Source organism: Raphanus sativus, chromosome 4, assembly GCF_000801105.2.
Source record: "Raphanus sativus cultivar WK10039 chromosome 4, ASM80110v3, whole genome shotgun sequence".
In the NCBI taxonomy this organism is placed as follows: domain Eukaryota; kingdom Viridiplantae; phylum Streptophyta; class Magnoliopsida; order Brassicales; family Brassicaceae; genus Raphanus; species Raphanus sativus.
In genome coordinates, this window is record NC_079514.1 from 1337016 (window position 1) to 1363785 (window position 26770).

Genomic DNA, 26770 nt, shown 5'->3' on the forward strand with positions numbered 1-26770 from the left:
AATCAAAAGATAAACCCGCGCATGTCATGATCTAGTAGCTCTTAAATGTCAATACTTACTGATCGGAAAATTCGTAACGCTAAATCCATTTTAAACATGTTGGCTCTTCGTAATGTGGTCCCGAAATTACTATTGTTTGTACAAGCCAAATTACTAATCATCTCTTACAAACCAGAGTTACTATTTACCCTCATTCTATAAACACTATAAAAAATCCTAACCACTCAACCACAAATCACTCGTCTTAGAAACGAAATGGAAGAAACTAAAAGAAACATATTAGATGGAAGAAGCTAAAGCTTCTCTAAGACATCTGGAGATATGTCTTTGGGTTTGCAGATATAGCAGCTGCAAAGTGTGCCATCGATCTTAAGATACCAGAAGCCATTGAAAACCACCTTCTTTCACTTCCCATCAACGTAGCCGAGCTTTCCGTCGCAGTCTCTGCCTCCGTCACATCTCCACCGTATAATGAGGTTCCTTGTGCACCAAGGAGTCTTCAAAGAAGTCCCCACGAAAGATGGTCTAGCCACAGGCTACACTAACACGCCACTCTCTCGCCGTATGATGATCACAAAACGCGACGGCAAGTCTCTGGCTCCTTCGTTCTCTTCGAAACAAGTCCCGATATGCTAGCTCCGTGGTTAAGACTGGCTCGATTGTCTCTTTTTCCGACCAACGGTTCACATCCACCACCTTTTGGATGCGGTGCACGGTAAAGAATGTGTGGGCTTTAGCGGAGGATAATCCATGCCCGCCTCAGCCATCAGAAATGAGGCATGGCTTGTGACACAAGGCGCGTGGTGCCACTTGTCGCTGAGCTTGTCACGACTTGTTTCGAAGGCGTGGCAACGATGGTGGACGTAGGAGGCTGTACCGGAGAGACGCATGGGAATATTGGTTAAGGAGTTTCCTTGGATCAAAGGGTTTAACTTTGATCTCCTCACGTTATCAAAGTTGCTCAAGTCTTGGATGGTGTTGAGAATGTCGGAGGCGATTATGTTTGATTCTGTGCCCAAATGTGACCGCCGTTTTCATCAAGGTTAAGTTCATTTACATACTCTATATTCTTTTTATTACTATTCGTCTATCATTCAGTGTTTTCATTCCTACATATTTCATTTCGTTCACAAAAATCAAACTTTCAAACATATATATCAGAACAAAAGAAAAGTGCATATTTAGAACTAAGATTATTTTAGTATAATCTTGTGAAATATCATCATTCTTTTCACTTTGCAGTAAGCCTCGAACGAATTAAGCTATATATGTATTATGATATGAAAAAAAAGATTATGATATGATTTTTTTTTTGTTTCTTATATCGTATAACCTTTGGTATACATTCTATTATTTGGGTTGTAGTTTTCACTGTCTGTTTGATTTAATTGTGTGTTTTTATTATGCATATTTATTTTAATAGTGTGTTGACAGCATGAGAAAACAAATAATTTTTTTTTTTTGTCATCACACAAAATAATCTATTTTAAAGAGACTTTTTGTTATATTTTGAAGAAACGTACGTGCATAGAGAGAAGGTATCTCTTACAATAAGAAATGTATTACATGCCATGCTTGAAATTTTAATTTCACACTAGATTTTGACCCGCCCTTTAAAGGGCGTGTATATGTTTTGTTTTATGTGTTTTTTTTTAAAAATGATTTAATTTGATTTTTGTGTGTTTTATAATTATATTAAGTGTTAATATTAATTTAATTTAATATATTTTTGGTGACTATATTCAATATGTCAAGTTGCATAATTATACACTTGTACCATATGCATTTCAGAAACCATTTTAAAACTTTATTCCTAAAGTTTGTTAACATATTAATTTTACTTAGTAGTTACCCTAACATAATTTAGTCAAGAATATTTATATCTCAATCGCTCCAAAAATAAAAATCTCATACTCTATTAAGACATGATCTATATACTCGAACAGTTCTTAAATTATTATATTCGAAAATTAATATCAAACTCAACCCGCAACTAAAACCGAATATTTTTTTTGAAAAATGTTTAAAGAAATATTGTTTAACATATTCTGTTATATATATATATATTAGTTGGGTTAAAATGGTCTTCACTAACTTTAAGTAAATCACATTTAATAAATATTTTTTATTCGAATAACCTATTTAAAACCGTTAAACTAAATGAGTTTATATGAATATTTATTTCTATTAAAAAATTCACTTAAACCGGTTAAACCCGTCAATCATAAAATTAAATTTTAATAGTAACCCCGCTTCCACTATTAGTTAAATATCAATATTAGTTAAACTTTTAAAGTTTCATAAGAAATATAATATCCTATGTACATCACGTCGTTTATTTTCTAAAAATTGTATCATGGAAATGGTACTGTCGTTATTTTCCAAATCACAGACCTGTCTGATAAATTCAAAAACTTATTTGAAAGAAAAAAGAAATAGTTTTTTAGTAGGAACAGTTTAACATGGATTTTAATAACTTTAGAAGGTGGTTATCTAAGATGGTTATATGATATTAGATAAATCATTTAAATACAGTTATAAAATATGTTGGAACCCAATTAATATCAATTGGACATGTTTGAAGGAATTAATAGTTTTGATAAAACTGTATTTGAAAAATGGCTCCTAAAAATTTGGGATTACAGTGAATGTTACGTGTATAATATGTATAGTAAAAGGTCGTTATTATTTATATAATTAGTTTTATATTGATATATGAATCTAATGTAATATTGATTATGTAGTAACATTTTTTGGACCAAACTACTAAATCAATTGGACATGTTGAAGAATTAATAGTATTGATACAAGAGAATTCAGAACCATTTCCCCCCCCCACCCCCCCCCCCCCTTATGGAAGAAAAATTCGGATGTAAAACACAAAACTTGAGAAGAAAAAGTTTTGAAATTTTTTAGAATCCATTCATTTTCTACCATCGTCCAAACAACATGACTATTTGCCTATTTGGGACGTGATATATGATATGATGCAAAACTACAGAATCAATTGATGGCGACCACTATCTCTATTCTAGTGTCAAATAAATAAAGCAACCACTACCAATATACAATGACGACACATCCTTTTGAAAAGCGAACCCCTTCTTTTGTAAAACTGATGCGTAACAGATGAAAAACTTGTCCGGTTAAAATTGGGCTAATGTATATTGGAAAAAAAATTGACAAGGATTTTTTCCCCAAATTATTTCTTGAACTGATGAGCTTATTCCTTCTTTTATTTTCTTTGTAAGACTCTTTGAAATACGATCGAGAGCCTTAAAAAATATATTTGTAAAAAATAAACTCTAAAGGCTTCTATCATATTTTCCTTTTTGATGCAAGCTTAGATCATATCTGAAGGCATGATATTGACTAGTTATATCTGATACTTAAACTGTTGAAAAATGATGACAGTGGGTGTTACATGATTGGGGAGACAGAGATTGCATAAGAATATTAAAGAATTGCAAGGAAGCTGTCCCACCAAATATCGGGAAAGTGTTGATAGTGGAATCTGTAATCAGAGAGAAGAAAAAGACGATGATAATGGAAGACAGAGATGAGAAGTTAGAGCATGTGAGATTGATGCTTGATATGGTGATGATGGCTCACACAAGCACAGGCAAAGAACGGACTTTGAAAGAATGGGACTTTGTTCTTAACGAAGCTGGTTTTGCTCGATATGAAGTTAGGGATGTTGATGATGTTCAGTGTGTTATCATCGCATATCGGTAATAAAAAGAAGATATGAGAGGGTTGAAGCCAAACTGAGGAAGTGACAAAACTGAATCTATTTGCGATTATCGGTTAAGTGGTAAGCGTGAGAAGTTATGGCTAAGTGTGATAAATCGTGTTTCAGAATAATCAAGGCTTGTATCATTACCTGCCGTGGCGTGTTTATTGTGTTTTTTCTTTGTATTATCACATGCTTTTGTATTTTCCATTTATTATTTGTGTTCTGGTAAACCAACCTTGTTTGATCAAACATCATTTCGAAACTGTAAAAACGAAAATGGGCATTTGTGTTTACGTTTTGCATTCATAGACATGTAAGGATGACTGAATCCTAGTTGAGGAAGAGGTAACCCACTACTATTCCCGTTGATAAATTTAATTTAACATTTGTGATTAGGCATGCCGCTGCTATAAAACAAATAAATCACTTGCTTCAAACCACAAAGATATATAATAAGTTCTACGGTCAGATTATATAAAATGTTAGTTTGGTAAAATGGTTAACTAGTTAAAATTTGATTTAGCAGACCCTTGTTCGATTCTTTTCTCTTCTGTCAATGATATTAAGCACTTTTGTCTTGTTTGTGTTACTGTTTATCATTAGTACCTACATGAAGACCACATTATTTTAATTGTGCGTTAGGCCACTCCAAGCTATGAGTGTATCACTGGGTTCAGTTTACATATGCTAAGCAAACATTACTTATTCATCTCCACGAAGCCGTACACGTACGGAATACGTATCAGCAGATATTTGAGACTCGCAATTGCTTCATTCGGTAATATCATATCCTATAGAACGTTGTCGTTGGTATCACGCAACAATTTTAACGTTACGGTTTGCGTTGTGATGTATCTCTCAGGAGGAGTTTGTTCTGATCTGGTTACAACAGGAGGAAAAACAATACAACAACTACTGCACATTATGTCTGAAGGTGGAAAAGTACCACTTACCACCTTGCAATGCTTCGTGATCTTCTGCTGTCCGCGGTGGTCATAATGAGTCAGTTTCCGAGTATAAATTCTATTTTTGAACTCATGTTGATCAGTGGTTTTATGGCCATAACATACTCCACCGCAATCGGGTGGCTTATCTCTAGCTAGCTAGTATCCCGCAAAGAAAATGTCTCTTTTTCAAACTCCTTTGAAATCCTGTAATTTTTTTTTGTTATTATTATTGTGTAATCTTTCACTTCACCGGATCTTTAAATAACTCAGCAAATAAACCAAGCACAAAAAAAACTTTATTAATATGATTTGAAGTAACCACAAAATCTATATAAGCGTACACAAAGATGAAGTAGAAAAAAAACATAAATAAAAAAAGATTACAAAACAAAGTGAAATAAATTTCACTCAACTCCAAACTTAAAAGCAAGAGAGGGATACTTTTGATAGTATAATCAAAGCGAGACGGATAGACATGTCAAGGGATTATATGAGCCGTGAACAAGAGAGAAGCTCAACCGTTCAATCTCTCCCGAGATAACAAGTCCAGATGAAGTGAGACGCTTCTCCAGCCTAATGACGGCAAAGCAAGTTTTCTCTAGTGGAATGACAGGCGGCTTCCTCCTGGATACAGCTTCAGGCAACACTAGCCATACAATCACCAGCTTCCCACCATAGTTAACTAATTGAACCATACGGTAACGACAATTAACCCTGGTATAGCACAGATCTTCCAAACCTTGGACAATTACCCACTTTCCACAGCTCAAGTCATACCAGTACAAATCACTGCTGCACTCCATAAACACTAGATTATCTAGAACGCACCAAACCCCACCTAGTTCTAGTATGCGGTTTAGACCCACAAAATGCCAGTCTAGCAGCAACCATCTTCCTTCTTTAGGATCATATACATACTTGTTACACTCGGTGATAACGTATATCTTTGCTCCAAGGGCAAAAACTTGGAATTCATCACCACCAATAAGTAGGGGGCTAGGAAGTGTCTCTTTCTTCCAAGTTTGAGACTTTAAGTCGAAAACTTCACCCCAACACTCTTTGTCTCTTCTGCATCCTCCCATTACATATATACTACTCCCATCATCATCAAAAAGACAAGCTTTGGCGCATTGCCTTGCAACCCTCATCCTAGGAGCACGACGTTGAGTGTGACTCCGACAATCAAGCACACAGACGGATCTAGATCGCTTGCCATTCTTCTTGTTGATTCCGCCGATTTGGTAGATCTCGGGACCAACGGCTAAATTTGCTTCTTTTGATCGAGCACATAAATGGTGAAAGGAAGAGTCTTTAACAGGTACTAACCTCAACTCAGTCTTCATTTTGATTTCAGCCCCGTTTACGCTGATAAAGGCGTCTCCTTTTTTGATTCTCTCATCATCGAGACTCATGAGATTGTACCAGCTACGACGGGTGGTGGTGGTGGCCCCCGTCCTTAAACTTTCACAACATAAATAGAGGCGAGGCTCTGTGGCTCCGATTTCAGATCGAGCTGCGTAAATCTCCGGAGAGGAGAGGAGAGAGTGGAAGCTCTTGGAGACTGAGCTGGTTGAACGGTATTGAGATTTCGAGACGCGGGCCAAACAATTCGCAGCGATTTCATCTGGAACCGCCGATGAGAACGATGGAGAGGATGATGGCTCATGGCACCGAGAAGAAGAAGAAGAAGGACGAGGACTAGGACTTGTAGAATTATTCATCTAGTCGGCTACTAGTTTTTTTTTTTTTTTGGGTGCTTTCGTTTTTCACCGCTCATTATATAATGTAGCTTTTTTTTGTGGGCCATTACATTAAAACCCACAATGTCTTAAACACAGAGCGCTCTGTGATTTTGTTACAGCTTAGGTTAAGTAGGGTAGTTTATTATGGTTTCTTACGTTAGAGCTATATGCACGAGTGTTTTGATGACAAAGTTTGGGACTTTAGATGTGGAAATTGTGTTTTGATTACTCTGTCTGCTAGACTTCTTAAGTGTTCTGATCCTCACCAGTTTTTTTTAATAGAGTTTCTTGAGAAAACTAATGATGATGTTGCAAGTTTGATGTAGGCAGGATATGTTGGTGTTATGGCTTCACGTGTAGAGTGTAATCAGGTTCCGTTTGAGCTTTTAGCTGTGACTGAAGTTGATGAAAATATAGGGCTGTGTCAAACTCGGTTGAAAAGCAAGAATTGATTCCTTTCATGAGTGTTTAAGAAACAGCATATAGTTGTGTTGTGGAAACTACTGGTACGTTGGAGTTTTGACTGCTCGACATGGGAATACTTCAGAAGTGGAATCTGAGGCTGATCCGCAACCTCAGTTAGTGATGAAGCATCATTGGAACAATTGCAGTCCTATTCTGACTTTGCTTCTTACACAGACGTTCTGTGTGCTTCTCCAGATGAGTGAAGTTTATGTTTTAACAGCCACACACATATATGATGGTGTTGCTGTTCTTGAGGTTTAGGCATTTTCTGGGATTGTGTAAAGGATCCGAAGACTTCTGGATATTGTCTTAAGATCGAGGTTTCTCAACTTGAGAGTGTAATTCGTCTATAATCATCAATAATATCTTACCATGGCTCTATCACATTGTTCTGCACTTTTTTTTGTGTTGTGTGGTGTGTCTTCACCACACAGTGGGGCTATTTAACAGTTACGGATTTATATAACACACGAAAAAACCCTTCAAATATCAAAACACGAGAAAAACCTTCAAATATCTTCACCAAACAAATAACCAATTCTTGTAATCTGTCCTGGATCAACCTTGGAGATTGTCTTGTTCACCCACTCCACTTCAATTTTTCCATCTTCCATTTCTGCAATGAATCCCCGAGGTTTGGAACCAAATTTCTCAGCAACCAGATCCGAAACCTGAAACCGATACTCCACGTGAGGCTGTAGCTCGAAAGTATGCAAAAGCTCAGGTTCTTCTTCTTGAAGCCATTTCACCCATGCAACCCCATCTACACCAACCTCACAAATCCTACACCTTTTTCTTTCGTCTTAGATACAAACTGTTCGTTAAAGAATTCTCTGCTTTCTATCAATTCAGTGCTTTTAATCTTTTCAATCAAACTTTCTTGTCACTTCACCTTAATCATACTGTTGACAAGATAACAAAATATCCAAATTTAAAATATCTAAATTTCTTCAAAATTTAACCAAAAACTGTCATAGTTAGATCGGGTCTATATTGGTTCTTTTTGAATCATGTCTATTAAAGTTTTCTTTTTGGTTCTGATTTCTTGAATAGAAAAATTTTAGATCCAACAGGATACTTGTAAATTTTTAGTTTGGTTTTGCATCAGTTTCTCATTAAGATTTTTGGGGCTAGGCAAAATGTTTGGGGTTACTAATAATGTAATGTGTTTGTTTTATATAAACTCAACTCAATCCAATCATTTAAAGGTTTATTTGTGAAATAATAATTTTAAAAAGCAAAATAAATTAGTTTTGTGGATAAAGTAGAAAGAAATAGGAAGAGAAAATATGATAGAAGATGTAATTTTGGTTAGTCACTAAATTATGATTTTTTTTTCTTTTTCTTTGGGTCAGTGATTGTGCAGTTTCCAATTATTTAATCAGGACGGGGCAGAAAACAAACTGTAAGCAATCAAAGCTAAACCGGTTGAAACCAAACCGGCTTAAAATCAACATGATAAACCTAAAAGCACCGTTGAAATTTGAAAATCAGATGTTGCTTTGAAAATCAGATTTTTTTTTCTCAAAAATAAAGCAGAAAGCGCGGCAAATCGTAATCCTAAAAGTAACAGATCTCGACGCGGAAACGTAACAACGAACGAAATCAATTATTCGAAGATGAGTCAATTCACAGGTCACCTTGCTCTGATTTCATCTTTGTGGTATAAAATCTTAGATTTCTTGACAGATACTTGATTTATTTTCTCTAGGTTGTTCTAAATGGAGGAGATCTATCTGAGAACATCAATGTTTCTTCATCCAATACTTGTGAGCCCTCTAAGGTACGATCATTGCTTATCCCGTGCTTTAGGTTCCTTTCTGAAAAAACCTCGAGAATTTTTCAAACCTTTGATCTATTTTATTTAGGTCAAAGTGATTGCAATCAAGTTCTATGAAGAGAAAATCAATCTTGAGTTTGGTTCATATCTCCCCAAAGGAGAAGGTGTTCTCAAGTTGAAGTTCAATGGAGTAATAAACGAGGAAACAAAAGGACTTTTTGTTTGGTAATGATATTTCATCTCTCAAGAAGTGCCGTGAAAATATTATATCGAACTAATGATCGTTCTTGTTGCATTTAGCTGTGGCGATAACAAAAAGATGTGCGTTCGTAGGTGTTTCCCATGTTAGGAACCCAGTTTCTATGATTAATTTGTTGTTTTCCACAAATGGATTTCGTTTAAGCGACATTTAAGCTTGGAATGTAGTTCATTTCCTCATTTTGACTTGATTGATTGAAACTTTCCAAAGTTGCTTGCTTGAGATTGTCCTTTTGATACTAGACTTGATTGGTTGATTGAAACTTTCCAAAGTTGCTTGCTTGATACTGCCCTTTTGATACTACAGGGACTTGGCCGCCATGGTTGTGGGACTGCTGTCCATGATGATTCATTCAATTTACCCCAGAAATTGGTTGTTTAATAACAATTTAATCTATTCAAGTAAATCAGCTATTAACCTCGTAAATCTTTCTATACTCTTCAATCAATTATATTCTATTAATTTTTTAAACTATTATTTTCATATGTAATTTTCTTATCATTATTTTTGGTTAATAACATCGTTGAAAATATGCAAAGAAAAAAATTTACATAAAAAAATTACATCAAAAGTTTATATCCTTAAGTAATGCAATTGGTAGTATATTAGAGTCTGTCTATAGTTAGATACTTATAATACAACATTTTTGACTTTCACAAGACAATATAGAGAATATGGCAAATGATGTCAAAACACAAAAGGATTGTTAATAGTATTGTTTTCCTATTTTTCCTATTTTTTTCTTATTAGTTGTTGTTGTTGTTCTCTTCATGTCTATGTCACTAATTGATCATGGCCCAGAACGTCAAATCTATTCATATCACACAATCGAAATCCAAATCCAAATTCATATCGCCACCACAAAAATAGAAAAAAATGATCGAAGCGTCTGCAACATACTGATTCTATTAATTCAAATCTCTAGAACTCTTTAGAAACAAAACCTAAAGCAAAAAGAAAAATTGTTACTGATTTCATATCTCTATGACGCTAATTGCTTCTATACAGAAACATCAAACCATACCACAATTTCTATTAAATTATCGCAACATTAATTTCATATCATATCATTTTTATATAAAAAAATGCACTAGAGAGTACCCCAAAGAATCACAAGGAGTGAATGAAGCATCATTACATTTGACCAATATTTCAAACATTCAGAACCGGCTATCAACTGGAATATGACTACATCAATGGAAACGTTCCGATGAAAGTGTCAACGAGTACTGTCGGACATACTCAATGATTATAGCGATTGAGGAGACTAGACTGACCTCTGAAATGACTCTTTTAAAAAAAAAATTAACAGAGTTGTGTAAGAAATTCTTTGTTTTCATGGTGCTTGAATTTGTCTTTTATATACTCATAGCTCACTAATTACAAGCTGTTTGTCCGAATTGTTTTCAAATTTGAAAACAAAGATGAGTTTCGAATCGAAACTCATCAGCTGCTCGTGAGTCGTGAGTTCCAGCCGACTTTTGCTTATAACCATCCTTTTTACATAATTAAAAGTGTGAAGAACAATAGACTTTGAGTTCGGATTGTCTGATATCACAAAATTAACTGGATGTAGGGAGAAAGAGGGAAATAATTTCACAAGAAATACACTTAGAAACTAAACTGCAAATAGTAAACTAAGAATGTGGGCACTAAATGAAAAGACAAAAAAAAAGGAAAGAGATAACAGACCCATTTCATGATTCTCACTCACAAACACACAAATAATCATACATATTAAAAGCACATAAAAGTTGTTTCTTCATATTTAAGCCTTCATCACTAAGTGGGGAAATTCAAACTTCTGCATCAGTTGGTTGGGTTGCTTCGGAATGAGGCCAAGGCCTTAACTGCTCCAGCTCTCAAAATGTATTGATGGTAAGCTGCGGCTGCTAGTGCTCCCACGAATGGACCGACCCAGAAGATCCACTGGCAAAAAGTTGATTGTCAGACAATGATTTAGTCTACACTAGAGAAATGAATTATTAATTATCCCAACCAATATTGTGTATGACAACTTTAGACTTACATGGTCATCCCAAGCCTTCTCGTTGTTGTAGATAACAGCAGCACCGAAGCTTCTGGCTGGGTTAATTCCGGTTCCAGTAATGGGGATAGTAGCCAAATGTACCATGAACACAGCGAATCCAATTGGAAGTGGAGCCAAGACCTAATCAGAAAAAAACGAACATTATCAAAATCTAGACGTACCCATTAATTTTATCCTGAAACTAAACAAGATTCAATTCAAACACACAAAGATTCAAACTTTATCAGAATCTAAACAGACACACTTGAGATTAAACAGATTATAACATTAACCCGAAAAGATTCTAACTTCATAAGAATCTACACAAACACATTTGAGATTAAACCAAACTTTATCATAAAGCTTAAAAAGATTATCAGAAACAGAACAGACCCTATGAGACCAAAAGAACACTTACGGGGATGTGAGAGTCACGAGCGCTCCTCTTGGGATCAGTTGCAGAGAACACGGTGTAAACAAGGACAAAAGTTCCAATAATCTCAGCTCCAAGAGCAGTCCCGTTACTGTAACCATCTGCTACAGTGTTAGCTCCGCCTCCGAGAGTGTTGTACGGAGTTTTCATGAAAGCTTTCACGAAACCCACACCGCAAATGGCTCCGAGACACTGAGCTATCATGTAACCAACAGCTCTCACCAAAGACACCTTACGTGCCAAGAACAGACCGAAAGTCACAGCTGGGTTAATGTGACCACCTGCAAAACAAAACAAAAATTAGCAACAAAACATAACTAATTAAAAAAAGGTAAACGAAGAGTTTTCAAACTTAATTACCAGAGATACCGGCGGTGCAGTAAACGAGGACGAAGATCATACCACCGAAAGCCCAAGCGATCCCGAGCAAACCAACGCCGTCGCAAGGACCGGTTTGCTTCTTGTGGCCAATGACGGTGGCTACGGTGACATAGAGGAAGAGGAGTGTGGCTACGAACTCGGCGATGAGAGCTCTGTAGAAAGACCACTTTTTGAGCTCTGCCGTGTCGAGAAGCGGAGCTGGTGGAGGGTCAACGTAGTCTTTGCCATGGTGGTGGGTTTGTCCCTCTTCGCTCACTTCTTTCGACATTGTTAAACTTTGTCTCTCTTTTTTTTCTCTCTCTAGGTAAGCTATGGAGTTTGGTCCGAATTGAATGGTGTTGTGTAATGACGACAGTGTCTCCTTTTAAAAGGAAATGACACAGTTAAGCCAAGGGTGTTTCCGGTATTTAGTAATTACCTAAACAGCTCTGCTAAATAATACTCCCTCCGTTTCATGATACTTGATGTTTTAACTAATGCACAAAGATTAAGAAAATTATATTTTTTTAATAAAAATATTTTAAAGATATAATTTTAAAATCAATTAACCAATAGTAAAAAAGACTGTAAAACCTAATTGGTTGAACAATTTCCAATAAAGTTAAAGTAACCTTAAAATCTCAAAACTTCATCTAATTTGAAACAAAATTATTCTTCTAAAACACCATCTATTATGAAACGGAGGGAGTTATTATTGGCATGGTTAATAAATGTGTTAATGTCTTCAATGTGAAAGCTTCTTGAGGTTTTCGAGAATCTAGATGTCAGTTGATTAACTCTAAACTAAAATTAACCTAAATTTTCCCTTAGAACTTTCTCGTTTTTTTTTTGTTAATAACGAAGATCAAGGCATATATACAAAGATCAGCAAAGTACAGAGGAGAGAAAAATACTAGAAAAAAATATGAACTTTTCTTTTGTTATGACCAGTAGTTTTGTACATTATTACTGGCACACAATAGTGAAATATTTTATTTTAGTATTGTATGATAGTGATGATACGAGATAGACAATGAAAGGTGGGCTCTACGTGCATGGACAAAATCTTCTTCTGTTCTGGAATTGTGAATATTTTTCTTGCTAAAATGGAACGGTGAGGTAATAAAAACAAAATGCGAGATCATAAACAAATAAAGCCATGTGTTGACAAAGGAATAGTAAATAATGAATAAAGCCATGTGTTTGTAGTTTTGCTAAACATTTTTTGGGTATTATACAGTATGAAACAAGTGGACATAAAAGAATAGGTGATGCGACCCAAGTGTACAGGTAAGCCATGTGAGGGTTTGTGACAGAAACGAGGTGCAAGGTTTTCTCGTCAGCCTGTCATCACCAACTCTTCTTTGGCTCCCCTTTTACTCAACGGTTATATCGATATCTTTGTCTATTTTTGTCCAATCTTTTTTGGCAACTTTCATTTAAATTATTCGTTTACCATATTACGGTTTTTTACATCAAGATGGATTTCAAACTGATTAGGTTTTAGTTTTTTTGAATACAATTAGCTATAGAAACTAGTTTATTTCCCCTAAAATTCAAAGAGTTTTTTTTTTTGGTTTAGCTATCAAAGTGTCAAAGAATATGCATGTATGCATTGTGAAAAAGAAGTCTCAAATGAAAGCCTACCTAGCGTTCTGTTTAAAAAATCATATACTTGCAACTTGTTTTAAAAAGCATATAGACTTGAAACTAGAAACTTGTTATTTATAAATATGATTAGTGTATGTACAGCAGTACAGGGAAACAATTATCATAGATAATAAGCCGGATATTTTATTTGCGTTACACATTTATATTCATTCGTGATTCATGAATATGTAATAAAAAACATCACTAGCACAGGAACAAGCAAGTTTCATTTCCTTGAGTTAAAATAGGGGACCAACGGATACTACAAGATGCTAAAGAAAGAGTAAGCTCGTAACCAGTGATTATTGTCGTTGGATCCGCATGCCAAAAACAAAGTAACATTGTAATTATGTTTCCAAAAGCAGATTATATGATACATTTGCTTTCGATTTCTTATACGTGAATACAACATTTGTCTTTATCCTCCATTCCTCCCACCCTTAGTCAACTTTCTTTTGTTAATATCCATACTACTGAATCACTTTCTATTTAAAATAATTGTTTCTTACGCAAATGTGAATAATATATTAACATGTAATGTTATTACTTTTACTTTCTATAATGAATTTAGTTATTATTGTACAAATATATCAGAAAATTTGATTTGAAGTTATGCTGTCTTTGTTGTGACCAATAAATGCCAGGTCTCTATGCAATCATGGAAACTAATTATTGTTTTCATCCTCTTACATGAGTCTATGCGGTTTCTCATAATAAATATATTTGGAAAAATAAATAAGCTTCAATATATTCCAAGTGGGAGTACGTAATATAAATACTAATACGCATCATTTGTATATTTAATTTGTATAGGTCTAAGACTCTGAATCATTAGTTGTATCTATGCGTAACTTCAATTTAGTTATAGCCAAAAATATGCGGAGTATGAATCCCTAACGCTAAGCTTAACCAATACAACATCCTAATTCATGTCATTTTTGAAGCTTAGAATGATTCATGTGCTCTTGGAGAAAAACGACCCTCGTTAGGTAGTAATCAAGAGCAATTGCATTTTAGTTTCTATCTTCGAATATATATATATATATATATATTTGCATATATAATTTGGAGACAAAACAAATAATCAATTAGGTTGTTTTGCCATCTAAGATATTCCCTGATTCAAATATCCGTAGTGAAGAAGAGGTTGGATATCTTCAAAAAAAAAAAGAAGAGGTTGGATATTATTTGTTCAGACGATAGCATCGCATGTGAAAATGACTCACTAACCATCGTATATTTACATTATTTCGCTGCCTATCCCTTTTGATCATGTTTTTTTTCTCCAGAAAAGAAGGGGATTATATTATTATTGTACATCCTTGCAAACTTCAGTTAATTTTTTTCTGAGCAACCTAAACTTCAGTTAATCTAATTAATAATTATAGTAGTAATATTTAAAGTTCCAAGGAAACGACCTAACACAAGGGCAGCCTTGCATGCCTAATTTATCTCCAAAAGATCCACGACACTGTTTCCAGGTCAGTTTGGCAAAAGACAGGTCAGATCTCTTCTTTTCCACACAATCATGACATGTGTATCGTACTCCCTTCGTTTCGAATTATATGTCGTTTTGGAGCAAAATTTTCGTTTCAAAATAAATGTCGTTTTATGGTTTCAATGCAAAATTTATTGACTTTTTAATCTAATCTATTTTTTTATTGGTTGAAATCTAATTAGGTGTATTGGTAATGATGTTTTTATCTAGTAAATATACAAAATTAAATGTTTTATTAATCTGTGTGCCGAAGTACAAATAAATTGAAAAGGATGGAATATATTATAACGGCTAGATTGGTCCACAGCATGTCTTTTTCCAACTCTTTACGAGGTGGTCCTCGTTTTCCTAATTTTATTTTAAATTTATTATTATCCAGCGGTCGCTACTTTCACGTTTTAACCTAAACTTTAGGTCCTAAACAATTTTGAACAAATCATATAAATTATTACATAGTAATATGTACCATAATATGTAAAACTTGGGTGTTCGTCAATATTACAGATTTTCATCTGTTTTTTGTTCTGTTTGGTTATGGTCAATGGTTATATGGTTAATAACTTTATATCATATAAAAAGAAAGTGTTGCCTTTTACAAAGAGAATTTTATTTAAGCATTCAGACCTTTAGAAGATTATAGCAAAAACTTTTGGAATTGGAGACAAACCCTGATACAGTTGAAGAACTAAAAAGAAAGCTTTGTATCTTTTCTTTTAGAACAACCTGACCAAGTGAGAAAAGGTGAATCTTGTGAGTTGTGAAGGTGACGAATAGAGTCAATCATTTGGCATTTAAGCTGTTTCCGTATCATGTACAGTACAAGCTGTAGCTGACGGTTTCCTAGCTATCTTATCACAAAAAAATAGCACAAAGCTCTGCAGTTTGTTGACTCTCAAAGAACAAATCTGCTCCTTGCAGAACACATGCGATCTATTAGATTTTGGGCTTTATAGAATTATTAACCAAAAGGTGGACCTGTGGTAAACTCTTACAAAAAAACATTCAAAGTTTAATGATCTAAAGTCTAAACTCTAAACTCTAAACTAAAAGAATAATAGTATACCATGAAAATGGAAAAAGTTTGGATAATTTTAGCTGTTGTGCCAGCCAGATATTCCAGCCCATTTTGTCAAGCGACATTTAATCTTCTAGCATTTTTGGGCTAAAGTCTACTCATAACGGGTTCAACTATCTCTTTCTTATTTCAGCCCAGTTGATAATTTTAGATTTATAAGGATCAAAACTGTGATGGGAGAATGGAAGATCGAACATAGTTTATAACTCGTTGAAGTCCATAGCAAACATGGTTAGTCCATTTATATCAGCTTGCTTAGCCCATAGTGATTAGTAAACATTGCAGCACATCACCTCTTCAAAATTTCACAAATCATACGTGCATGAATGTGTGTAACCTTTACGTTTGATTAAAGTCCATAATCATCTAAACTTCTGAAGCAGCAATAAGGTACGGAGGTGGGCCCACACGGAAGTTGATAACTTCATCTCGACACATCTCCCAAGGGCCAAAATACAATCAATCCACGAGGGCATATTCTCCGGCCTATGGCGTTCACATTAACCAAGCACACGTGGAAACCAATGAATCATCCACGTCATCCAAACCATACTAAACCACTTAAAAGGTTTTGGTAAAAGGCCAAGAGAACCGGATAAGGAACCACGACTCCAATGACGTCCCTATATATTCCTTCCCTTTGTTTACTCCGTATTGCAAAATACAATTTTTATTTATATCTTTTGTCTTCCTTCGTCCTTGATTTTGTTATTGGTACAAAATATATTTGATAATATCTCACCATCGTGGGTTCAGCTTACCTTGAACTTTCTTGGGAACCTAAATTCGGATGACATTGTTGCATAATTTATCATCTTGAGCCAAAAGTCTTGTGAGTTTTGAAGGTGTAGGTCGTGTTATACCACAGCCGGAGATGATAATGTTAAAAAAAAAACTACCTGTAAATCGAATTTAGATGAAAATATAAATGATAGATTTTCAAGAAGCAATAAAATAATACAATCCCATGTTTTTATCTTCGAATCATATAACATAGAATAGTTTAAATTCTAAGATAAGTTTTCTTCTGTTTTTAAGAGTTGACCTTATATAGTATTCTTCCACCTTAAGAAAGAGAGAGATTATGTTAAACACTTAAACTTGAAAATGTGATGTTAATAAAAAGTGTAACCTCGTGGTTTCAAAAAAAAAAAAAAAGTGTAACCATTTCTATCGGATCTAATATTGTCAAATACCCCATTAATTGATATAGATAAGGTATAAAATAATCTTTTACTTGGATAACAATTGCCTCGATCATTTTTAAATATGAAATATTTTCAACAAATTATAACTATTCTTTCCAAATTCAATAAATAGGTGGTGGTTAGTTAAAGAAAGAAATTATATATTCCTGTTTGTCGCCAAAACAAATTACTTTTGTGGTATTTGGTTTCCAAATATTTATCTGAAGAAAATAAAATTATATAAGAAAAAACGATAACCTTTAAAATTCCCCCCAAATTATAAAAAGAGAGATAAAGGCTTAAAAGCGCAAACGCATCAAGACGGAAGCCATTTATTATAAATAGACGAAGCGAATATTATAATTATCTTCATCACCCTCTCCTCGTTTTGTTAAATCTCTGGAAGTCTCTCTCTCTCTCTCTTTCTCAACTCTCATCAACCATGGATCCTTACAAGGTACGACTCTCTCCTTTATCTCTCACCTCTTCATCTTCGGTAGAAACTGGTTTCACTCTAGCTTTGTTATTGCACCCGATTTTGTAGCCTTCGTAACTGTTTGATTGGTGTCCATGTCGGATCTTGACTTTCTTTCTAGTCGAATCTGTGAATCTTGATCTTGTTGATGATGGTTTTGATCTTGTTTGCAGTATCGTCCAGCGAGTTCATACAACTCTCCATTCTTCACCACCAACTCTGGTGCTCCTGTATGGAACAACAACTCCTCCATGACCGTTGGACCCAGAGGTATATATATATATTCATCGCTCTTCTTCTCAAAACGATATCGTTTCATTCATGAGTATATGATGTATATGTTAAGTGTTACACTTGTGATTGTTGTGGCAGGTCCTATCCTTCTTGAGGATTACCATCTCGTCGAGAAGCTTGCTAACTTCGACAGGGAGCGTATTCCAGAGCGTGTGGTTCATGCTAGAGGAGCCAGTGCGAAGGGTTTCTTTGAGGTCACTCATGATATATCCAACCTCACGTGTGCTGACTTCCTCAGAGCTCCAGGTGTTCAGACTCCAGTCATTGTTCGTTTCTCCACTGTCATCCATGAGCGTGGAAGTCCCGAGACCTTGAGAGACCCTCGTGGCTTTGCAGTCAAGTTCTACACCAGAGAGGCAAGTCACTACTACTCCTTTTAACATATTAACAATATTTGTTTGTTTAATATACAAAACCGGTCCTGAAGGCTATAGATAATTTAATAAATGGTTATATAGTTTTTTCTTTTTACAAGTTTATGGATATATATATATATATATGTAAGTTTTTCTTTAAATTTTTGGGAGAGTTATAGACCAATGTTTCAATAGTCTAAGTTATATGTTCGTGGGACCGACCATATTGGACCGGCCATGTTGATATATACTAAAGCAAATGATCATATTATTTTTGAGCAGGGGAACTTTGATCTTGTCGGAAACAACTTCCCTGTCTTCTTCATCCGTGACGGGATGAAATTCCCTGACATGGTCCACGCTCTCAAGCCAAACCCCAAATCTCACATCCAAGAGAACTGGAGAGTCCTTGACTTCTTCTCCCACCACCCTGAGAGCCTCAACATGTTCACTTTCCTCTTTGATGACATTGGTATCCCACAAGACTACAGGCACATGGAAGGTTCAGGTGTCAACACATACATGTTGATCAACAAATCCGGCAAAGCACACTACGTGAAGTTCCACTGGAAACCAACTTGTGGAGTCAAGTCTCTGTTAGAAGAAGATGCAATCCGCGTCGGTGGAACCAACCATAGCCACGCAACTCAGGACTTGTACGACTCCATCGCTGCTGGTAACTACCCTGAGTGGAAGCTCTTTGTTCAGATAATCGATCCGGCTGATGAAGACAAGTTCGACTTTGACCCTCTCGATGTGACCAAGACCTGGCCTGAGGATCTCTTGCCTCTCCAGCCCGTTGGTCGTATGGTGTTGAACAAGAACATTGATAACTTCTTTGCGGAGAATGAGCAGCTTGCTTTCTGTCCTGCTATCATCGTTCCGGGGATACACTACTCTGATGACAAGCTGCTTCAAACACGTGTCTTCTCCTATGCGGATACTCAGAGACACCGTCTTGGACCTAACTACCTTCAGTTACCGGTCAATGCTCCGAAATGTGCTCACCACAACAACCACCATGAGGGCTTCATGAATTTCATGCACAGGGACGAGGAGGTAATGTCTTTTTTTTTTGTAATGAACTTAATGCTAGAATATCGTTTTCTTACAGAAAGGTGGTTTGGTACAGGTTAACTACTTCCCTTCGAGGTACGACCCGGTTCGCCATGCTGAGAAGTATCCAACTCCACCAGCAGTCTGCTCTGGGAAGCGTGAGAGGGTCAGTAATCAAATCAACACTCTGTTTCAGTTTCCTCGTAAGAAATATATGATCTAAAAGCTCAAAATCTGTTTTGCAGTGTATTATTGAGAAAGAGAACAACTTCAAGGAGCCTGGAGAGAGATACCGTTCTTTTACCCCAGAGAGGTACACATTGTTTTTAATCTTATTTGGTGACACTCAATATATTTACATGTTCTTATTGTTTTACGGTTGGTTTCTACTTCAGGCAAGAACGTTTCATCGGTCGATGGATTGATGCTCTATCAGACCCTCGCATCACACATGAAATCCGCAACATCTGGATCTCTTACTGGTCTCAGGTATAAAAATATGACTATTTCTTTTACTGTCATTGTCTGTTTCCTTTAGCCTTTGTGAAGTTGTGTAATATTTTTCTTACACTGATTGGTTAAATATGTGTGAAACAGGCTGATAAGTCACTGGGACAGAAGCTGGCAAGCCGTCTGAACGTGAGACCAAGCATCTAAAACGAGTGAACAAGATTCTTGATTGGTCGTTGTGTGGTTCTAATAGGCAAGAGAAGAAAGATGGGAAGAGATCAGATGTGCCATGGTATAATCTTCATCATGTGGATCTTGTGTGTTGTGTTGTAATATTATTTGTTTTATGACCAAAACAAAAACTTTTGTTCTGTTGTGTAACCTTGGTTTTGTCTCATGTTGTTATTCACAAATAATAATACATCAAAGATTTTACAATAATAGTCGGTGTCATTTGATGAGATCTCCTCTTTATTTGAAATCTTCTAATGAAAATTAAAAGTAAGAACCACATGACTTGTCGACAAGGACATGGTATTGGTACAAAAGTTCAGGACGAAAGGAGCAGAGCAAGTATGAAACGAAAACGACAGTAAAGGCCATATAATCTTTTATTTGCTTTGTGTTAGAAAATTTAGAGTTGCTTTCAATATGTGCTGTAGATTTGGCCACACTAAATAAATGTTGTATCAAAGTTGGAGAAATCTTGAATTCTAACATTTATAAAATAAAATTTAGATTTGACATTTTTGGTTTGAATTTATAAGAGAAGAAGTCGAAGCAGAACAAGAAGAGAACACCATGGACGAGTGCATGCGTGTGATTGAACCGGTCCAACAACAAATATGAAAAATAATGGGCCGGCCCATGAGTCAATTTATAATTCACACAATTCCACACTCTTGTTTCTGTGAGCTTTGAGGAAAGTGCAGCCTATACCAAAAGTTAGATATAGATCTTCGTTTGGTGTATAGCTTTTAAGTTTTTGAACAGAATCTTATTGCGTTCTTTTTGACAAATTGAAGTGCAACCTATTGTAGATGCTATTATACAACTAGATTGTTTATTTTCATAGGTATTAGGGAGGATCTAGAAAACAACATAGGTAGCACAGATTTGTTCAAATAAAGACCGAGAATCTATAATGGAGAAGGCTCATGTTTCTGTTTAGAAAAGCGCGAGAACTCTAGGAGGCAGGCTAAACATATGATTCTCTCCTGTTTTACATTTTTAAAATCTTGTCAGAAAAGACACTAAAATGTTGAAATATAACTACTGTTCTCTCTTGTCACTGTACTGTAGTATTGATTACTGAGCAACCCAATAATTCCTACAGCCTCTCCAATACGCGTGTCTACTGACTCTACTCCCACCTCTCTCCGCTATCTCGCAACATCTAAACAAATAGTTAAACTTTTTTTTTTTTGAAACACTAAACAAATAGTTAAACTGATACTCCATTTTATTAGAAAATTATGTTGGTTGGTACCATCCTTACCAAAATAAAATTTCAATTTTTAACGTAGACTTCAAAGATATTAACGAGAAATGTTTGAAAAATGTATAAATCAGTTGAATTACCCTTAGTTCATACCTATTTTGAATTTTTTTTTTCAGTTTTGTAATTACTATAATATACTATAAAATTGTTTTAACTTTCTCCTAAGTCCTTTTTAATGTAAAAATTGCATAAAATTATATCCAAATTTTCATAAGTTAGAAGAAAATATGAATATTCTATTTATATCCAGCTGGACTTCATCTTTCCATTGATGCAAAAGAAACAAAAACAAAATAGGAAAAATAAAATCCTAGAAATTTACTTCTTGATAACCTTTATCCTAGTCACTCTGCCACGTCATCTTCCCGGAGTAAAAATCTCTCCGTTCACCGGACTCGAAGGCTTTTTCTACATCTCATACCAACTTCAGAGAACGAGAAGAAAACTGTTTCTCCCTAGAAAACAAAGGCCTCGATTCTATTCTTCTTGGGTGTATTACAGATCGGACAGAGAGCTAGACCATCCTCACAACCCGTGCAGCAACAGAGATGCCTACACGGCAGAAACACCACTCTCGTCTCTCCACTAGACCCACAGTTCAAGCAACAACTACTCATCGGAAAATTATCTCCGTCGTCTCCTCCGCAGAAAGACCCTTCGTCCTCCGCCGCTGTACCGTCGTCGCGACACGCCGCGGCTCTCTCACGAACCTGTTCAAGCGTCGAGTTGAGCGTCGCGACCATCGCTTCGTTCTCACGAGCCGTTCTCTGCCACGTTTGGTTCTCCGTTTCCATCTTCCTCAGAAGATTCTCGAGCTCCATGTTCTTGCTCAACGCTCTCGACATCTCTTCTTCCTTGTGCGCCATCAAAACCAGAGCTTTCGTCTCCATCTTCCTCAAGATCGTCTCTGTTTCTTGCTTCCTCTGTTCTTGCAACGCATATCTCAAACTCTCGCTCTGTAAAAGAACAAAACTTTATCAGTGCCCATGTTGTAAAAATCTAATCTTTCGATGAGATATGGTGATTACGAACCTGTATTCTGATGAACTGATCGATCTCTTGCCTCTGTTTCTCCATATGAACGTCTAAAAAGCCCTGAGAACGGTTCTGTTGATGGTGAAACAGAGCTTGTTGGTTCGTATACGACTGGTCGATTTGGATTCCGCCATCGTCGTTGATCAGCGAAAACTCGGGGCCACCAGTTCCGATGAACGGAGCGTTGTTGTAACTCAGCTGCGCTTGTATTGCCATCTCCTTTACAGCTAAAACTGAGAAGAAAAGGCTTTGTTTTTCTTTTAACAAAGAAAGAACAGAGAACGAAGTAATAAAGAGAATCAAAAGGGTCTGATCCGTTTGTTTCTCGGGAAATAAACTTTTGTTTTCAATACAATGCATGTAACGTCTGCACGATTACCACCTTATCAATATATATAAATATGATATGAACGGTGAGAGAGACTTTTATGGGTTAATACTGATCTGACACGATTATTATATATTAGCAGTATAGAAACGACGTACACATGCTGATTATGTGACTGAACTACATCTTTTTATCTTTCCAACGTCAGAGATTTTGCCAGAGCCGTTTTGTCTTTTATTTACTTTTTCTTTTATAGTGATTCTTTCTTGGCTTTTTCGTTAATGTGAAAAGGATTGTAAGTCCAAGTGGAATTATAGCAGCTCAGAGACTTTTTTTTCCTTTTAATTTATTTAATTTCCTCTGATTTAAGATTTATTGGTGACTCTGATTTGGTCAGTTGGGCCATCGGGAAAGTCTGAATTATATGATATTTTCTATTTTCTTACCACTATTTTCAGTCATTCTATTTATGATCATTGTGATATTAGTCAAACGATGGCCAAGTTCAACCATTATTTTGTTCTAGAAAAGGGTAACCCATTGAACTGAACGAAGAAAAACAGGCATATAACACTATTGCTACAAATATAAGTTTTTTTGTTGTTGTTATCCAATATCCACAACCATAGGCTTCAATTTAGATGTGCACAAAGAAACATAAAAATGGGAAAAACCAAACTATTATAGCAATTTTAATTTACAGCTCATTATACTAACTCTTAAATTAATTATTTTACACAAAAATAGACATATTATATATATAAACATATAGAAATATATATTTGATGATATATATGAACAAATATATAGTAAAATTCCAGAGACATTTAACTTTACAAAATGTTTGGCTAATTACTTTATAAAAACGCGGCAGATTTAAAATTTAGTATTATCCAAAACGTTATAGTTGACCACTGGAAAATTTTCTGGTCAAATATGGCTTAGCAATTAAAAATCCCCTTCTCTAAATAAATCTTCTTAGTCGGATGATGAAATATGCGATGAATGAATGGAGTCTTATAGAAATAAATATAATCAAATCTGTTGGAACGTTACCTTTGGGGGCACACGGAAATTTGAATTTTGATTATAATATGTCTAATGATCAATGGTCTAACTAAGCAACAATAGATAATTTCCCTGCTGTCGAATGACAAGATTTTCCGTTTTCTATAAATTAATGTGTGCAGTTTGATTGTGTTTACTCTGAAATGATAAGAAATTTTCAAATATCATTTAACATTTTCAAAAATAGAGAGGATTTGAAGATATTTCTCATACAGACAAAAATAAAGAACCTCCAATTTTTCTTACAATCGTTAATGTTAGCTAGCAAAAGGCACATATATTAACCTAGGAGCTAATAGATTAAAATTAACCTAGGAGCTTAATACAAGCCAGTAAATTTAAAATATGACAAACATTGTATTATTTTTATTTTTTTCAACTGACAGACATTGTATTATAGAAAGAAGAAAAGGACAATTATAAGATGTAACATATAAAAAGACAAAGTAGCGCAAAAAAAGAATTAGATGCGTATTGGTCGTCGTCATGCATGCAACTGTCTAGAGAACTGGAAATACACGTTTCTTGAGTTACATATTCATTTTTGGAAAATTTCAGTCTATCGTTTGATTCATATCTTATTTGATCGTTTAATTAGGAGGAAGATTCTTTGACTGAAACCAAAGAATTAGTTTTCCAACTTAACAGGCAATATCGAAGTGTCATATACACGTTGTAGACTTGTACTTGTACTTGTAATTTGTAGACTTGTACTTGTAATTTGATTGAAAAATAAATATTTGTTTAACGACAATTAGATGTGTATAGAAAACTATTATATTTTTTCAACAGCATTTTCAATAGCAAGAGCATCATAAAAGAGAGGTTATCAAAAAATATTGTAATATAAATACTAGTTAAATTCAAAACTCCTATTTTTCTGTTCACATTCAAAATTCATCTATTAATTTCTCAAATTTGGAGAAATCTTTCTCCAATGTTAGGAATGCATATTGGCAGACGAAATCAAACACGCCAGATTTAATATAGAGGTATAGATTTAGGAGTGTTGCGTGTAATCCGTGCAAGACCTCAACCTCAAGTTACAAAGAATAATTAAGCCTATACCTCAAGATCGTGAACTTTTTATGTAGAATAGTGATTCTTGTTTAGAGTTCCTATTAAAAACAAGAATCGATAAAATGCCTATACCTCCGCCCACCATATTAAAACATAACACTGAACTAAGTATATACCACAAGTCAAGGACCTTGCGATGCACGAATATTTAATGTAAACAGCAATATACTAATACTTGTTTCAATATCGTCTATAATATAAGGGAAATTGGGTGGTATAACACCAAAAAAACAAAATTCATTCACTAACCAAAATAACACTCTTTCATATTTTTTCTCTTCCTATCTCTCTCTAACTTCTCTCTACAAAACCAATTTCTTTTTTTTTGCCATTTCACAAATAAGCCCATAATATAATATCCCAATGTTTCCATCATCTACTTTTCTAGAAAAAGATTGTGTATACATAATTCATTCTCTGATATAGTCTCCGAAATATTAAAATTTGGATATAGTATGGTATCTAAAGTTGTATCTGGATTAGTGTTGTCCATGGCTCCTACTCCTTCACCGCTCCCGATTTTGTCGGATCTGACCACCGAAGAAATCAAAAGTTAGAATTATTTGATTCATTGTGAATTTGTAATCAATTTAATCTTTATAATATTACTTTCATCATCTTCTGTTTCATTGTAGCACCGTCTCTCTTGACTCCGATCTCTTCTGCTGAAGAAAACAAAGGTTGTAATCGGTTTTTGCTCAATTTTACAATCTTTCTATCTTTTTTTGTGTAGTTCTTTTGGCGACATGAATTATTGGAAGTTTGCCACTAAATCAACATATCACAACAAATTACAAAATAACGTCTCAAGTACCATATTACATGGTTAAAATATTGTCATGACTTTTCATGTTCATGAATCAAATGTTTTGTGAGTTAAGAAAAAATAAATGGTTCTTTACTTTTGTTGGTTCTTGATCTCGACATAGGCATAAACATGTGTATTATGGTTTAAGCCTTTATCCTAGAAACAAATTTTATGGACCATAGCGCAAAGGCAAAAATGAACAGTGCACAATAAATTCCCGGTTTCGAAAACAGTTTTAAACGACTATTAAATAATTGAAATTAAATCATGGTCACACATAGTAAACATCTTTTTCACTTTATGACAATTGGTGTTTGGTCATGATTGCCATGCATCTAGCCATGGAAAGACACTATTTGTTCCCTTCAATCATGTTAAGGTAAAAACTTTCATTTTGTTTTCATCGGGGCGTGTAGCTGATGTTATATCCTTTGATGGTGATGACTGTTTACAGCTTGATAATGTGTTGGTTGATGCAAATGGATATATTCAACTAAAGAAGTCAAATAATGTCTTGGTTGATGCATATGATGAACTTGGGGCTTTGTGATGATAGCTATGCATTTAGCTCATGGAAAGTCTTCATTTGTGTCATTCAATCCTGTTAAGGTAACTACTTTAATTTATTACATTTTGTAACTTAATTACTCATAACTAAACATTGATTATTATTTTCTTTTAGGATGAGCTTTGTAAGTGACTGCATGACCAACATGAAGCTGCCTTCGTTGTCTCATATCTTCTTCGAAGGTGCGAGTGGTCATTAGATGATCCCACAAGAAGAACAGTATATATCTTCCCAATTGGCAGTTCCAAAGTTGAAGTGTCAAAGGTAGAGATATAAATATTTTATAAAGTATTGTAAATGTTTGTTTATGCACCTATAGATTTTTCAGGAGAATTGTCTAGCAAGCTTTGCCACATGGAAGCAAGATGCCAAAAACACTTGTTTCAAGATTGAAGAGGGGTGGATAGATATGTGGGATAAATAATGCAAAGCCGTTCATGAAAAAGATCTCTGAGCGCTGATTGATGGTTCATTTCAAAATGTTATATTGTCTTTTCTAATAAACTTTGTCAGATTGCTCTGTTTACTCTGTTTTCTTGCTTTGTTTCAGTAGACAATTGAGCTCAGAGGCTTTACAATCATCATTATGT

The 26770-nt window shown here is 35.0% G+C and overlaps 4 protein-coding genes and 1 pseudogene across 4 annotated transcripts; 2 read left to right on the plus strand and 3 right to left on the minus strand.

Moving 5' to 3' along the window:
* The first annotated feature begins 237 nt into the window (after nt 1-237).
* Nucleotides 238-4027, plus strand: LOC108838551 (acetylserotonin O-methyltransferase-like; annotated as a pseudogene).
* Nucleotides 4028-4957: 930 nt separating this feature from the next.
* Nucleotides 4958-6448, minus strand: LOC108855117 (putative F-box/kelch-repeat protein At4g35120). Its single transcript, XM_018628841.2, has one exon. It carries the CDS (start codon nt 6402-6404, stop codon nt 5139-5141), a length of 1266 nt encoding a protein of 421 aa, XP_018484343.2. The 5' UTR covers nt 6405-6448; the 3' UTR covers nt 4958-5138.
* A 4033-nt stretch (nt 6449-10481) lies between these two features.
* Nucleotides 10482-12121, minus strand: LOC130511885 (aquaporin PIP2-7). Its single transcript, XM_057009713.1, has 4 exons — nt 11752-12121; nt 11377-11672; nt 10959-11099; nt 10482-10858 (listed from the first exon to the last, which is right to left on the minus strand). The coding sequence occupies exons 1-4, from the start codon at nt 12038-12040 to the stop codon at nt 10739-10741; spliced, it is 846 nt and encodes a 281-aa protein (XP_056865693.1). The 5' UTR covers nt 12041-12121; the 3' UTR covers nt 10482-10738.
* Nucleotides 12122-17462: 5341 nt separating this feature from the next.
* On the plus strand, nt 17463-20233 carry LOC108848408 (catalase-2). The gene is made up of 8 exons (XM_018621767.2): nt 17463-17618; nt 17810-17906; nt 18009-18286; nt 18569-19345; nt 19419-19508; nt 19588-19655; nt 19738-19831; nt 19940-20233. The coding sequence occupies exons 1-8, from the start codon at nt 17604-17606 to the stop codon at nt 19997-19999; spliced, it is 1479 nt and encodes a 492-aa protein (XP_018477269.1). The 5' UTR covers nt 17463-17603; the 3' UTR covers nt 20000-20233.
* A 1254-nt stretch (nt 20234-21487) lies between these two features.
* On the minus strand, nt 21488-22776 carry LOC108853863 (probable BOI-related E3 ubiquitin-protein ligase 2). The gene is made up of 2 exons (XM_018627313.2): nt 22326-22776; nt 21488-22249 (listed from the first exon to the last, which is right to left on the minus strand). The coding sequence occupies exons 1-2, from the start codon at nt 22686-22688 to the stop codon at nt 21749-21751; spliced, it is 864 nt and encodes a 287-aa protein (XP_018482815.1). The 5' UTR covers nt 22689-22776; the 3' UTR covers nt 21488-21748.
* Nucleotides 22777-26770: the final 3994 nt, after the last annotated feature.